The 16,747-nt window shown below is 38.3% G+C and overlaps 1 protein-coding gene across 3 annotated transcripts in view; it reads right to left on the bottom strand.

The window, feature by feature from the left end:
* Window positions 1–1,098: 1,098 nt before the first annotated feature.
* LOC136863874 (solute carrier family 25 member 44) overlaps window positions 1,099–16,747 on the bottom strand; it is a 396,581-nt gene continuing 380,932 nt past the window's right edge. For all 3 annotated transcript variants that reach the window (XM_067140237.2, XM_067140238.2, XM_067140239.2), the window contains one exon: window positions 1,099–3,804. In XM_067140237.2, the coding sequence (XP_066996338.2) occupies window positions 3,613–3,804 (192 nt within the window). In that variant the 3' untranslated portion in view covers window positions 1,099–3,612. The remainder of the gene's footprint in view (window positions 3,805–16,747) is intronic.

Consider the following 16,747-nt stretch of genomic DNA (forward strand, 5'->3'; position numbering starts at 1 on the left):
ATCAACTAGCACACATTTCATGAAATTAAACTGAAGAGAAGCAGATGATTTGTCCTTGAAGTTCGGCTATGTTGATTTCCTTATGTCCTAAAAGAAAACCTGTAAGCAATAAAATGTTTAAGGATATTGAATGTATGCATCATCTTATACTACAGGATGTCTGGCCTTTTTATCATAAACTGCATTCCAGTACTGCAGTTGAAGATGAAATAGATGGGTTTGGAAATTATGCAAACTTTGCAGTGGATGATGATTTTTTTCTCTCTCTTTCTAGCGGTTTAACTCACAATAACACATTGAAGGTTTTTCAGTGATGCAAGGGTGGGAGGTAAGGTATGGAAAAAAGGGAAGTGGCCATGGCCTTAATTAAGGTACAGCCCTAGCATGGCGGATGTTGATATTGGATGATGAATGAATGCTAATATAGATTATTTTCAAAGCTGTTTTCATTAGTTTCTTATGTGCGACTGTTAAGCGAGCACATTTTTTATCTATGTATTTTATATTTAGTAACTCATATGTTACCAACTAGGAAACGTGTTAAAATGTACTTGGTTCTTTTAAAGAAATAGAATTTGAATTTATTTAAAGAGAACCAACAGCCTTTTTCATTCATGAACTTATCAGGAGAGGAATCTTTCCTGCGATGTATAATGGTAGCACAGCTTAGATATGTACCAAAAGTTATCTTGCAAAGTTTTACTGAAATAGGTGCTTTGCATTTTTTTTTTTTTTAATAAGGTAATTATTAACAGCCTTTTCTCGGCTGTGACTGAATGGCACTTGATACATTGTGTATAAAAACCATCCAACTTATATCTTTTTCCTCACCCTATTGTTTACAGCATTGGTTTCCAGGGATCATACAAATAATAAATCCTCTTTGAATATGGCATACAATTAACAAGAACTTTCTCCACAGCAACCACCACTTAAGATACTCCAGAGTGAACTGCCACACTGTCTGAAGCAGGGACTAAATATATACAGGCTGAGAAAATCCTTACACATGGACAGGGTATGGATATTACCAGCTGCACACAAGGAGGAATAATTGAGAAAATAAGGATCTCAGTTTAACTTTCAACTAAAGGAGACTGTGAGAGATGAAATTTAATGCCATTTTCAGAACATATTCTCTTAACATTCAATTAAATGGATAACCTACAGGATACAGACAGCTGAACAAGAATTCATATAAATATATTTTTAAAACAAATAAACATAACTGGAATAGATAATTTCATAAGCTGAGCCAGCAACATCAAAGCAAATTATCACAATATAGCATATTAAAGAATACTCCTTTTTAAAATAAATCTCTCTCTTAAATAATGAATATTGTGAGTAAAATGATATAAAGTCCTTAATTAACAACATTGCAAAAGGACAAAATATAATAAGAATAACAGTTTCATATACAATTTAATTTAGTAAAAACAGTGGTTATTATTTACAGAAGACTAATGCTAACATCACAGATTGAAGATTACCTACTACACAAATGTTCTATTCTAGTCAAATCCTGGCTATAAAAGATAATTGGTTAAATCTCTTGTGCTAAGATTGAAAGATTTCTCAGTGTAATAAAACTAAATACATTCAAACAAAATAAGTTCTCAAATTCTGTAGTAGAATATTATTAAACCACGAGATGTCTCGTGCCCATAGAAGTAGCAACCAGAAGTTTCATGGCTATTCATGGCTATATATCCTAGACCATAATCAGCAAAAATACAACTTTAATGCATAATTAACAATTAGCAAATATGCATTACTTCACATGAAAATAAACATTTTTCATTAACTGATGTTAATAATAGTATATACATCATTTTACTATTATAATATATTATCATTATATGAAGAACCAGAACCATTATCATGAATACTATCAACTCCATTTCTTCACATTGCACAACAGATATGAGTTACTTTCATTACTGCTGACAAAGGTATAGACATGGAGAGGTTAGTTACCTGTGAATCATTTGGACAACAGGACAAGACTGGAACATACAGAAGGAATAACATGTTAATACTCAGGCCAGAGCCACACGAGCGTTGAATATATGTGCGCCCAGCACACATCCTTTTCAATGGACATTGAGTATCTGTTCAGATGAACGTTGCTTTACATGCATTTGCCAGTTTTAAATATGACATCATACAGGTTGTTGCTCTATCTTACCCTATATTGTGAATTATTAAGGAAAAGAATCCTTCAAGAAGGTTCACACCTAATTAACAATGAACAATATATTTACGGTCAATTCTACTCATTATATCTCCATCGCAGTGAAAACAGTTATAAATTATGAATTAGTCCATTGTTCAAAACACTACACAAGAAAATAATGAGACACTAAACTATGCATGCTAAAATAAAAAAGCTTCACCATTTAGTCAGCTCATTGTTTCTATGTCTGCTGCTGAAACGCTAGCTTTCTTGACCAACATCAATCATACTAGGAGAGACATTGGTGAAGGTAATAAAAGAGCTCGCAATCAAATTATACTACTTAAACTCTTAAGGTTTAATTAACCATGCTCCAATAGGTAACATAATGAATTATCATTGTTATTACTCCAAATAAACCTTCAATTCAGTATATACCGAGCTCGATAGCTGCAGTAGCTTAAGTGCGGCCAGTATCCAGTATTCGGGAGATAGGGGGTTCAACCCCACTGTCGGCAGCACTGAATATGATTTTCTGCGGTGTGCCAGTTTCACAACAGTCAAATGCTGGTGCTGTACCGTAATTAAGGCCATGGTCACTTCCTTACCACTCCTAGCCCTTTCCTATCCCATCATCGCCATAAGACCTATCTGTGTCGGTGCGATGCAAAGAAAATGGTTTTAATGAGGGGGCATGATTCGGTCAGTTGCTTAACTGCTGATCTCCTCATCGATCCTGGGTTCAGACTTTCATCAGAAAAATCATGTGACATCAGGAAGGGCATCTGGCCTTAAACCCAGGACCAAAACGAGTCTGGGTGGCCCCTGTGACCCCAGAAATAACTGGCATAAGCTGAAGAAAGTTTGTACATTCTGTAATGAGATGGACAAGATAGGTGAGGTTACCAAGAACAATGCATCAAGTAGCAGTAGCTCTCAGCAAGTTGAGACTGAGGCTGCTACACAACCACTGTAGCACATTTAGTTCAGACAATAAGAAGCATCAGAGTAAACTAGTACACACTGAGAAGCAACTTGCACTTCCTCTCTACTTCCTAGTCAATATTCTTGCTGTGCACCCATTCATGTATGTTATCACTTCTAGCTAGCATTATCATTATCTGATTGAAGAAACTCCATCAGGTTCGTTAATGTTGCCTATCCGACAGTGTTGAGCCTACAGCTGGCTACCTGGTTGGTTAACATTAAGAGGTAGTTTTTCGTGATGGCTTTGTGAATATTACACATAAATAAAAATTACATTATGAGATAGGTAACCAAGTTACATATAATGGTACAGTGCCCATTAGTTTTTAAATTTAAACTCAAGTTATATTCCCTATAAATATCTTGTGTCATATAAGACCTGCTTATACAAAATTAAGGTACCAAAAGCAAAAGAGGAATCCTCTAACTGTCATACAAATTGTCAGTTACCATCGAATCTTTGACCGATATTCCTCCTTAATGCTTACACGTTTAATGCTCTCATAACCTAAGATGATAGCAAAGCTAAAGCATGCTGACTGTACCATCCGAGCAGATAGCCCTTTTGTAAATATTCTGAGGTGCTCCTCTGCCCACAAAATTTGGAACGTTTGCCGAATAGAATCCAGCCTCTGAATCTGAAAATTACCAAAAGAATACACTCGTTAATATAAACTGTTCAAAAAAAGTAAAGTAACACAAACAATGTACAACAATAGAAGTAGATTTTTCAAATTAATTAAACCATCTCACACAGATCACTAACACAAGTGGATTATTCTGATTTATTTTTCATTGAAGTTTTACATTCAGATTTCCTATTTACAATTCTTTAAATCTTCAATTTGTGTTATCCCTAAACAAACAAATCTTTAATCTTATAATAACTACAACAATTATTATTATTATTATTATTATTATTATTATTATTATTATTATTATTATTATTATTATTATTATTATTATTACTATTGCAGGAAATTACATATATTTGGAAGAGGAAAACGAAAACCGACAACCTGTTTTCCAGTCATTGACTGGGTCAGGGATGGAATGAATGAAGCAGATATAGGCTATTAGTACGATGTGTTGTTTGATGTTGATTGATGTTTGTTGTTTAAAGGGGCCTAACATCAAGGTCATCAGCCCCTAATGGTACGAAATGAGTCGAAATGAAATGACAACTTAAAATTCCAAAATCCTCCACTGACCAGAACTCAAAGCATGAGGATGAAGAATGAATGGATGGAGATGAATTTAAAACGATCAGTGGATCTGACCCACAGTGCCTCACATGCGCAGACGCTGGCACAAAACAATCATATTACCGACCAAGGGACTGCTTCTATAGTACGATGCTGAATCGATTGTGCGTATAGTCGAAACGGGTCCAAAATCCAGGTCATCAGCCCCTCATAATGGTATTTATCGCTAGGAAAGTAGAACCATGCAATGTGTAATGTTGCGGTACTAATCAAAAGTAGTGGAGACTCGCAGTATTCCACACATTATGGTACTATTCACAGGTAGTGTAATGCGCACATGTAACACAGACCTATGGTGTTTCGCACATTGCGGCGCTATTTGCAGGCAACGCAAACCTATAAAGGCAACGCAAACCTATGGCTTTCCTCACATAAGTGGACTAACAACAGGGACCCGTACTATCCCGTGGAATTCCTCACATATTGGGAACTGAGCATTGGTAAGGCAGAACCATGGTGTCGCTAATCCCATGGTGTTGCTCATATAGGGGTACAAATCACAGGTACTGCAGGATCCCATCCTGATTCACACACTGTCGCTACTAATCACAAACCTATTGTGTACCTAACATAGTGGTACTACGCGCAAGTAAATGCAAACCATGGTGTTCCCTGCGTGATGGTACTAATTACAAGTAGTTTCATGGTTCTAATTGGATCATCCCTTGGTCGCCCCTTTTAGTTGCCTCTTACGACAGGCAGGGGATATCATGGGTGAATTCTTCGTCTGAATCCCCCACCCACAGGGGGTGTGTGTTTGGTCTGCGAGAGGTATTTTATTTCCCTCAAGTCCGCCGGCAAGCTGGTTAGGACCCCCCTATCCACCACCTGGGACGCGCCTCGTGGGAGTATCACCTCTCCCCCTGCTACAGGGAAAACCGGAGTACCCAGAGAAAAACCTGTCCCGCCTCCACTTTGTCCAGCACAAATCTCACATGGAGTGACCAGGATTTGAACCATAGCATCCAGCGGTGAGAGGCCGACGCGCTGCCGTCTGAGCCACGGAGGCTCATTTGGAAGAAGAATAATACAAAAATAACAAATTGACATTGACAAAATACAAGCACCAAACACATCATCCAAAGAGTCTATATCAGCATCTTCTCCTTGCTTCTTGTCCTCGTCTTCTATTGTTTTGTTTCTTTTCCATACTGCCAACACCAACATCACAACTCAGCCATCCTGTTATTCAACTAGCCCGGATGAACCATCATTACTGAAGCTGGTCCATGGCTTCACCATCTCGGCACAGCTGAAGGTTCGTGCTGGTCCCTCATGGTACCCCTACAAGGTTGCCGGCACCGTATTTCAATAGTTCAAGTCTGTTCGAATAGAAACTCTTCTTATTCTCTTGTACTTAAGAATGTTCTGTTTTGTCTGATCACGTAGATATTCACATGAATCGTAGAACTGAGATCTAATTTCTTCCTTCAATAATCCTTGAATTTCTGCTTCTTCTTTTGTCTTCATTTTCACCCCCATCAGAAGCCCAAAAGGTGTAGTGTTGATGCTTCTTTGGTAGGTGGAATTCAGGATCTGCTACATTTTGCCAACATGTTTGTACCACCGGGCTCGATTAGTGACTGATAACTTTGACAGAACTGGAAGGATGTCCTATACAGTGGAGAATACCTAGACAACATGGAAGACTACTTGGAAGACAAAAGTCTAGTTCACAAAAACTGGAAAAGCTCCAATTATCTAAGGAAGAGTTTGATGCTTGCTTGTGCTTGCTTACTTAAAGGGGCCTAACATATAGGTCATCGGCCCAGGATGAGAATGATGATGTGCTCTTAAACTTCCATGACAACAAAGCAACTGGTACAAACAATACCCTTGCAGAACTCTTGAAACATATGGGTACAGGAATGAAACAGCAACTTCCTGAAATAGTTACATTATGTTATGAAAGAGGAGTAATACCACAAGACTTCGTTCAGAGAAGGACGGTTATGCTACTAAAGAAAGGAAATGCCATGGATTGTACTAGTTATAGAACAATCTCTCTTCTTTATCAAGCTTCAAAAATACTGCTGAACATCTCTGAGAATAGAATAAAAGGAAGGGGTTGAGCAGTATTCGGATGATGATCAGTTTGGCTTCAAAGGTGGCAAAGGCATAGGGAGGCAACTTTATATCACTATGCTTGATTCTTGAAAAGAGAATGAACTTACCAGAAAAACTTATGTCACATTTACTGACTTAGGATAGGTTTCTAATTATGGGGGGAAAAGACGTTTTAGGCAAATTAAAGCTCAAAATTAACACTGAAAAACTAAGGCAAGAGATGGTAAGCAAAGGAAATCATGGACAGGAAGCAGCAGCACATGCTTTCTCGAGAACTTCAACATTGGAAACATAGTTCTCCCATTTGATGTTCATGTTGGAGCATAGTTTTTGCTGGTGAAAACGTTCCAGCATTTTGATGTCATGGCAGTTACGGAGATACCCGTGGAGCAGAAAGAGGTTAAAGAAGGTGCCGGGGTGAATGGGTCTATCTACACTATCAAAAATAAATTTAAATCTTGAACTGAAGGATATATTTCTTCAAAACAACAACAACTCAACAAATAACAACATGTCAGGTACAAAAGCAATCTTGAAATATGACTAGGAAAATCCAAGATAAGTGAATTTTACAGATTCTGGTCTTCAAGCCCCTAGTTTTACAATTCCAGAGATACCGGATCCAGTTTACAAAACTTTAATTAAAAATGAGGAATCCTTTAGTCAAGGGCAGAAATGGAAAACAATTACACAGTGTAAGATTTGCAGACATCGTAGCAATTAGTTGCAGAAACAGAAAAGAACATGAATAAGATGCTAAAAATTATGGGGAAAAAGGAGGTATTAGGCAAATTAAAGATGAAAATTAACACTGAAAAGACTAAGGCAGTGATGGCAAGCAAAGGAAATCATGGACAGGAAGCAGCTGTACAACTTGGAAAAAAAAGATGAAATTTCAGAGTTCTGTTACCTTGGAAGTATCACTAAAGGTAAGCAAAGCATGAGGGAGTTTAAAATGAGGAAAGCTATGGCTAAGTATGCATTTCAAAATAAAAAGAGTTTGTCAATCAATAAAAACTTGTCTTGAAACGAGGAAAAAGTCTGTGTGACTGCACAAGCCAATTCTTGCATAGAAAATACGTCCACACACCATACAGCTGAGGGATGGGGGGAGATCTTGGCTGGGTTTCGTGAAGTTTGCATTCCTGTCACTTAATTTCTTAATCTCTGTGGCGTTATTGTTCGAAGTGTTGAACTGAGGCATAGACACTTTGCCACTAAAGTAAACAGTCTGTGGCAAGTACTTCCCAGGTTTGTGGGTTTATTTCTGTCATCTTTAAGGGTTGTTTCAGTTGGTCTTTGATGCATCTCATGGGGGTACCCAGTGGTCTCGAACCGGAGCCAAGTTCCCCATAGAGAATCTGGTGCGGTAGTCATTCTTACAGTGCACATGCCCGGCCCATTTAAGGCAATGGCCAACAATCAAAGCTTCTCCACTCTTAACACATGCTTTCTCAAGAACTTCAACATTGGAGACATAGTTCTCCCACTTGATGTTCATTTTGAAGCGTAGCAACTAATACACAATAATAAAAAATATTTTTAGATATAAGATCTCAAACTAAATGTAAGGGCGCCATCCAATCAGTATGAACGGGACACTCTAATCTTTAATTTTAAGGCTCATCATAAAACACACAAATTATATGTATATTCAGATCAAAGGGAAATTATGAAGGCTCCGTCCTAGGAATGGGGACGGATATTTAAACGGTCACCGAGGGTTTACTATTCTACAAGAACAAGAACCTGGAACTGTTTCCTTGCAAATGCTGAAGGAGCATTTTATTTAAGTAAACAAAATAATTTTTACACATAACAAAATCTGTTGACCCTTGATTTGCCAGTAATTTGGCAAATTATTCCTGAAAATGATTACATAATATTTATCACTTTTGACCACCCTTCCATTTGGGTGGTGGAACCGTTGATATCTGAAGGTATCAGATTTACCTTCGTTAACACCATGACCATATTTGGTCATGGACCAATTACCTGTTGGCTAAGTGGGCGCGATCACATGGACCATGTTATCGCCTCCACTTTGATTGAGATGAGACCAACCCGGGAAACTACAAACTCTCCCCGGGTTCCTAACCAAGATATGCTAATCGTTAGTTGAAGGAAACGACAAAGTGACTCTAACCTAATGGTCCAGATGTAGGGATTTGCCTTCATTTTACAACTATTAACTTAACTTATTATTCACAACAACGTGACATTATTACGTTAATTCGCCAGCTGACTTCCGTGATATCATTCATCATCAGCATCCGAAATAATAAAATAAAATAAAAATAATAAAAAAAATTTTAAATTATTATTATTATTATTATTATTATTATTATTATTATTATTATTATTATTATTAACATTATTATTAATAGTGGAGATCGTGATTATCGTAACCCGTAATCATCCTTGCTATAATACTTCAACTTCTCGCTCTTATTATTCTCATCTGAAATTAAAAAAGTAGCTTCCTTTTTTTTTGGTACTTCAAATATTATTATTATTAAAGTGGTTTGAAGATTTCAATATTTTCAATTCAATTCCCACCATCATTATTGTGTTCATAAATAAAAATAAAAAATTCTTCTTCTGATTCTTCAAATATTATTATTATTATTATTATTATTATTATTATTATTATTATTATTATTATTATACATACATACATTATCATTATAGACTGTTATGCCTTTCAGCATTCAGTCTGCAAGCCTCTGTGAATTTACTAAACGTCGCCACAATCCTCGATTTGCAACTAGCGTTGTGGCCTCATTTAGTTCTATACCTCTTATCTTTAAATTGTTAGAAACCGAGTCTAACCATCGTCGTCTTGGTCTACCTCTACTTCTTTTACCCTCCATAGCAGAGTCCATTATTCTCCTAGGTAACCTATCCTCCTCCATTCGCCTCACATGACACCACCACCGAAGCTGGTTTATGCGTACAGCTTCATCCATCGAGTTCATTCCTAAATTAGCCTTTATCTCCTCATTCCGAGTACCCTCCTGTCATTGTTCCCACCTGTTTGTACCAGCAATCATTCTTGCTACTTTCATGTCTGTTACTTCTAACTTATGAATAAGATATCCTGAGTCCACCCAGCTTTTGCTCCCGTAAAGCCAAGTTGGTCTGAAAACAGACCGATGTAAAGATAGTTTTGTCTGGGAGCTGACTTCCTTCTTACAGAATACTGTTGATCGCAAGTGCGAGCTCACTGCATTAGCTTTACGACACCTTGATTCAATCTCACTTACTATATTACCCTCCTGGGAGAACACACAACCTAAATACTTGAAATTATCGACCAGTTCTAGTTTTGTATCACCAATCTGACATTCAATTCTGTTGAATTTCTTACCTACTGACATCACTTTAGTCTTCGAGAGGCTAATTTTCATACTATACTCATTGCACCTATTTTCTAGTTCCCAGATATTAGACTGTAGGCTTTCGGCACAATCTGCCATTAGGACCAAATCATCAGCATAGGCCAGACTGCTTACTACATTTCCACCTAATTGAATCCCTCCCTGCCATTTTATACCTTTTAGCAGATGATCCATGTAAACTACGAACAGCAAAGGTGAAAGATTACGGCCTTGTCTAACCCCTGTAAGTACCCTGAACCAAGAACTCATTCTACCATCAATTCTCACTGAAGCCCAATTGTCAACATAAATGCCTTTGATTGATTTTAATAATCTACCTTTAATTCCATAGTCCCCCAGTATGGCGAACATCTTTTCCCTAGGTACCCTGTCATAAGCTTTCTCTAGATCTACAAAACATAAACACAACTGCCTATTCCTCTTGTAGCATTTTTCAATTACCTGGTGCATACTGAAGATCTGATCCTGACAGCCTCTCTGTGGTCTGTAACCACACTGGTTTTCATCCAGCTTCCTCTCAACGACTGATCGCACCCTCCCTTCCAAGATGCCAGTGAATACTTTGACTGGTATACTAATCAATGAGATACCTCGATAGTTGTTGCAATCCTTCCTGTTCCCTTGCTTATAGATAGGTGCAATTACTGCTTTTGCCCAATCTGAAGGTACCTTACCAACACTGCATGCTAAGTTTACTACTCTATGAAGCCATTTCATCCCTGCCTTCCCACTATACTTCACCATTTCAGGTCGAATTTCATCTATTCCTGCTGCCTTATGGCAATGGAGTTTATTTATCATCCTTTCCACTTCCTCAAGCATAATTTCACCAACATCATTTTCCTCCTCCCCATTTGCTTGGCTGTTCACAACACCACCAGGATGATTTCCTTTTACATTGAGAAGATGTTCAAAATATTCCCTCCACCTCTCCAGTGATTCCCTGGGATCTATTATGAGTTCACCTGAATTACTCAAAACACTGTTCATTTCCTTTTTCCCTCCCTTCCTAAGATTCTTTATTACTGTCCAGAAAGGTTTCCCTGCTGCTTGACCTAGCCTTTCCAAGTTGTTACCAAAATCTTCCCAGGACTTCTTTTTGGATTCAACAATTATTTGTTTCGCTCTGTTTCTTTCATCTATGTACAAATCCCTGTCTGCCTCGGCCCTTGTTTGGAGCCATTTCTGATAAGCCTTCTTTTTACATTTACAAGCTGCTCTCACTTCATCATGCCACCAAGGTGTTCGCCTTTTCCCATCTTTACACACAGTTGTTCTTAGGCATTCCCTTGCTGTTGCTACTACAGCATCCCTGTATGCCACCCATTCACTTTCTATATCCTGAACCTGCTTACTATCTACTGTTCGAAACTTCTCACTAATCATATCCATGTACTTCCGTCTAATTTGCTCGTCCTGGAGATTTTCTACCCTTATTCGTTTGCAGACAGATTTCACTTTCTGTACCCTAGTCCTGGAGATACTTAGTTCACTACAAATCAGATAGTGGTCTGTATCATCGAAAAATCCGCGGAAAACTCGTACATTCCTAACAGATTTCCTGAATTTGAAGTCTGTTAAGATATAGTCTATTATGGATCTGGTACCCCTAGCCTCCCATGTGTAGCGGTGAATAGCCTTATGCTTGAAGAATGTATTCGTAACTGCTAAACCCATACCAGCACAGAAGTCCAGCAAACGCTTCCCATTCCCATTAGCTTCCATATCTTCCCCACATTTACCAATCACCCTTTCGTATCCTTCAGTTCTATTCCCAACTCTCGCATTGAAATCGCCCATTAGCACTATTCTATCCTTGCTGTTGACCCTGACCATGATGTCACTCAATGCTTCATAAAACTTACCAACTTCATCCTCATCTGCACCCTCACATGGTGAATACATGGAGACAATTCTTGTCCTAATTCCTCCAACTGACAAATCTACCCACATTATTCGCTCATTTACGTGCCTAACAGAAACTATGTTGCGTGCAATGGTATTCCTGATAAAGAGAGCTACCCCAGACTCTGCCCTTCCCTTTCTAACACCCGTCCAGTACACTTTATAATCTCCTATATCTTCCTCGTTATCTCCCCTTACCCGAATATCACTTACTCCTAGCACATCCAGATGCATCCTCTTTGCTGACTCAGCCAGTTCTACTATCTTTCTTCAGTAAGCCCCATTAATATTGATAGCTCCCCATCGAATTCCATTTCGTTCGCCAAGTTGTTTCCAAGGAGTCCCTCGCCTGTCAAATGGGAGTGGGACTCCGTTACTCCCATAGGTCCGAGGCTTGCTTAAAATGTTCTGAGCTCGGTAGATTCATGAAGCAGTATGCTACCCTACTTACACATAGTCCAAGTGAGGATCTCTCCTCTAACGGGTTATGGACCACAGGTGGATTGTGTAGTCCTAGCCGCCTGAGCACAAGGAGGGCCAGGACTCAGAATATGTCCGAGATGCCCACTCCCATTCCATAGTAACTGGTATCCCGACTCTCAGGACCACTTACTAGGCCACTCAGCCGTTGCCCATAGTTCACGAACTAGGACGTGACTACAGTAACCCACAAACATGAACCATTATTATTATTATTATTATTATTATTATTATTATTATTATTTTAAAAAATTAATTTCGCTTGTTACACGGCAGTCCACTCTATATATGTTTACCGCATAACCCCTTTTACAATTCCGATTTATTTTGGCACTAATCAACCCAGACATGATTTACTTGGAATATTATTATTATTAATTAAAAAAAATTAATTTCGCTTGTTACACGGTAGTCCACTCTATATATGTTTACCGCATAACCCCTTTTACAATTCCGATTTATTTTGGCACTAATCAATCCAGACAGGATTTACTTGGAATATTATTATTATTATTATTAATTTAGCTTGTTACACGGTAGTCCACTCTCTATATGTTTACCGCATAACCCCTTTTACAATTCCGATTTATTTTGGCACTAATCAATCCAGACAGGATTTACTTGGAATATTATTATTATTATTATTAATATTATTATTCTTTCGAGAATTTTTAGTTTTATTCCCCATCTTTATAATTTAGTCACATACGTTCTCTCCCAAACAGAAATCTCCAAGATCCGAATTCACATCAGTCGGGACATAATAGTGTTCGAACCCGCAACCTTATTTTCGTACTGTCGTTAATTCATGGAGACCATATGCTCCTAAGACGATTCTCAAATCCTATAACACCTCGCAGTTGAGCAAATACCTCCAATCTCTGCAAGTGTTAAATTATTCCTTCCTTTTCCATTTTGAAGTCCATTTATCCATCGGAACTCTTCAAAACATTTTCATTAATTAACCCTCGGTGCGTGGACTCTCTCCTGCCACTCATATCACCGGTATAGAAATACAACCTCTATGTAGGCCTTAAGATCTATCTATTTCTTCATCAACATCAGTACAATTCACTTTCATTTCGGGCCAGATTTCTGTCCCACAAAACTCCAAATCTCAACTTTTGGCTCAAATCACTCTGGGCCTCAAACATAGCGTGACCATATTATCAAAGTGCCTATCTCGTTTCTACCAAAATTTATTTATGATTATTATGGAGTCCAAAAACGTTAAATCAACAATTAGTGTTAAAATCGGATTCACTGCCCAAATAAAATATTCATGCCACATATTATCTCCACATTTAAATTACTTTAATTTGCAATCATTCTATCCAACTAGGCCCGTGCCTTTATTCTCAAAGATTATTATTAAACACGCCTTTACACATTACCCAATATTAATGTAATACTTCGACACTTGTACAGATTATTATTATTTTGTCCACTGGCGAACTTCGCGATATTTACAAACAAATCAATGGATTGCATTCCGTCCCACAACAATTTAAATCACTTGGCAACCTTACCTCTGGATTATCTTAACAATATGCCTTAATATCTATAAAATTTCCGATAATGGAAAAACACTTTGGAAGCACTTCTAAATGAATATTAACATTATCTTTACGTGAAACGTGCTCCATATCATATCAAACAACTCAAGCACTTGAATGAACAAATAAACCCTACTCTACTCTATTTAATAATCAAAATTATGATGAGTGCTTGATCTAATTATGTACATTTTAATTTGTCCCTTTGTCTATCTATCTTTGAATTTATACGAGCCAGAAACGGCTCACGAGAAACGAGGAGCACAGGCCCCGTCCAGTCTTAGCCCTGCATCCTACTGGTTTTCATGCCAGCTTGAAGAAGCAATCCAATGCACTTTGCAGATTTACACATATTAATTTTCAAGATTTAAAATTTTAACATTTTAACAAATTTACACACACTAATATTGAACTGAAACTTTACACTTCTGGCCTTTATCTGACCCGCCTAATTCATACACATATTCTTCATTCCTCCCCGGCACTAAGGAACTAGTGACACCTCGATATCACATTCAAACGGCCCGGCGCGCACTTGATTTTCCCGTCTCAGGTTCGCGTAGCTGACCAGGTATCAGTTTATAATAGACTATTACTAGGTGAAATACATCGAACACTCGTGACCGTTCTCACGTAACATACTTCCTAATCTGTTGGTAGAATCTCACACTCCGTAAGTTATGCTTTACTGAGTCCTGTAATTATTTGAAACACTTCATACTAGTATACTGCTCAAGACTGTAATATGAGCTACATCACGTTATGAATCACTGAACTATGTAACAATATAATACTTCGAACCCTACTCCCCGTGTAAGTACACACACGCACCCCTGGCGTAATCACGGATCGAACACAATATCAGAAGTTGTCACGCACCCCAGGCATGGTATCAGCCCGAACACTTTGTCAAAAGTAGTATTCAGTCCTTGTCCACGACCTCATATTTATACTTGTATCCCCTCTCTTCCGAGTTCACGGGAGGTCATCTTAGGACGCGCAGCCCCGATATCTTCATACGACAATTTGCGGTTTGGCCCTTGGCTTAAATATGGGATTCAATGATGTAATTATGTTCTCAAAGGCTCTATACCAATTTTCAACTAATATCGTTCACTGGTAACTGATATATTTGCGAATTTAGCTGCCGTATCCCGGCCTGGGATTTCGCGCTATATTGTGGCGTCCCTTGCCTCCAGCCAATCAGCGAATAGCGTCCATTAATTCTCAGAATTACGCCAATCAATCTCCCTCAGTTAGAGTAGAACGCAGCCCGGAACGCGGTTCCGTTGTGCAGACAGAGACAGAAGTATGAGGTGCGGTGATGCCAATTTGGCTACTCATAGCAGCATGTATGTGTAAACATTTTTTCATCCAGTTATATCTTTAATTCCAAAGCGATGACCTATATTTTTTGTGGGCTTAAAAGTTTCCTGAAATTCCAAATTAATTTTTAACATCAAACCCCGAGAAAGTGTTGAGGGAAATTTTCGAGATATTAAAGAAGTTAAATGGAAGTTGAGAGAAATGAAGGCGAAGTGCAGAGAGCATAACAGCATGAATGTGTAAACATTTTTTCATCCAGTTATATCTTGAATTCCAAAGCGATGACCTATATTTTTCGTGGGGTTAAACGTTTCCTAAAAGTCCAAATTAATTTTTACCATCAAACCCCGCGAAAGTGTTGAGGAAAATTTTCGAGATATTAAGGAAGGTAAATGGACGGTCCAGTTTCAATGCTGTAGGATATTCGCCGTTTTTATACATATCAAATATTGTTGTACGCTGAACATTTTTATTGAAATCATCGAGGACCGTCACTGGCTTCTTCCTCTAAGGGTTCTTCTCTGGCGACCTGAACACCGCATTATTTTTATATCCGAAGCTTGTTTTATCCTCTGTACTGTTCGCAGGCCGATACCACACGTGAGTGCTGTCTTCTTTTGAAGCATGGCAACATGGCGTTCCTCACTTCTCCGCCTATGAACGAATGATGCTGCATGCTTACAAAATACAAATACACTTTAAATACTATTTCCCTCGCCTGTCGACGGAATACTTGTCTTTTTGCTCTTCCTGGATCTATCGTACACATGCAAATAGTTCCCTAAATTCGTTGGTTATGATATTTGCAAATAAAACTCGAAACATTCACTTGTGACCCGCATAAACAGGCACTTCTTACTGAAATGATTCTATTGGCTCAGCGGAAACACGTAAACACATCATACTACAAAACGCGCGAATGTTACTGCGCAACCCTCTTCAAACCGCCTTCCGGGCTGCGTTCTACTCTAGTGACTTTCAATAACTTTTATTACTTGGTTAGGCTTATAAATTCCACCTTATTCCGAATTTATAACTCACTTACGTTTATAAATTTAATCCGTGGAGTTCAGGTTTCTCATGCTTCTAACAATACGAAGTTGGCGTACCTGCGACTGGTCGATGAATTTTTCTATTGGTCCGCATAAACCACGGGACCGGGAAAGCTCATATTTTTTTCTTCAAGTGCCAACCTCGCGTTCAACATGGAGATACCCTGCCATCATTTCTAAGAAATCTGCACCCGGCTCTTTGCGCTCTTGCCACTACCTATTTCGCTCGAGGCGAGGAATGTGTCCCCTAACTTGTCAACAATTCTCGCCTCTCTCTTTCCCCCTTCGTCACAATTTCTGAGAATTCTAATTCTGCTGTTCATTGTGTTTGTTAATCTCAGTGGAGACAACATTCTGGGGTAGGTTTCACAACATCCTCTCGGCCTGGGATTTATTTATTTTGTAGTGAACGTGCCCCACAGGCATGATTTGAGTAGAGACTCGTGTGTGAACATTGAAGTGGACAAGGTCAATACAGATATTGTTAAAATTTGTAAACATTTTCGGAATACTCAGGTTATTGAATGCA

The sequence above is a fragment of the Anabrus simplex genome, chromosome 2 (genome assembly GCF_040414725.1).
Source record: "Anabrus simplex isolate iqAnaSimp1 chromosome 2, ASM4041472v1, whole genome shotgun sequence".
Taxonomy (NCBI): Eukaryota; Metazoa; Arthropoda; class Insecta; order Orthoptera; family Tettigoniidae; genus Anabrus; species Anabrus simplex.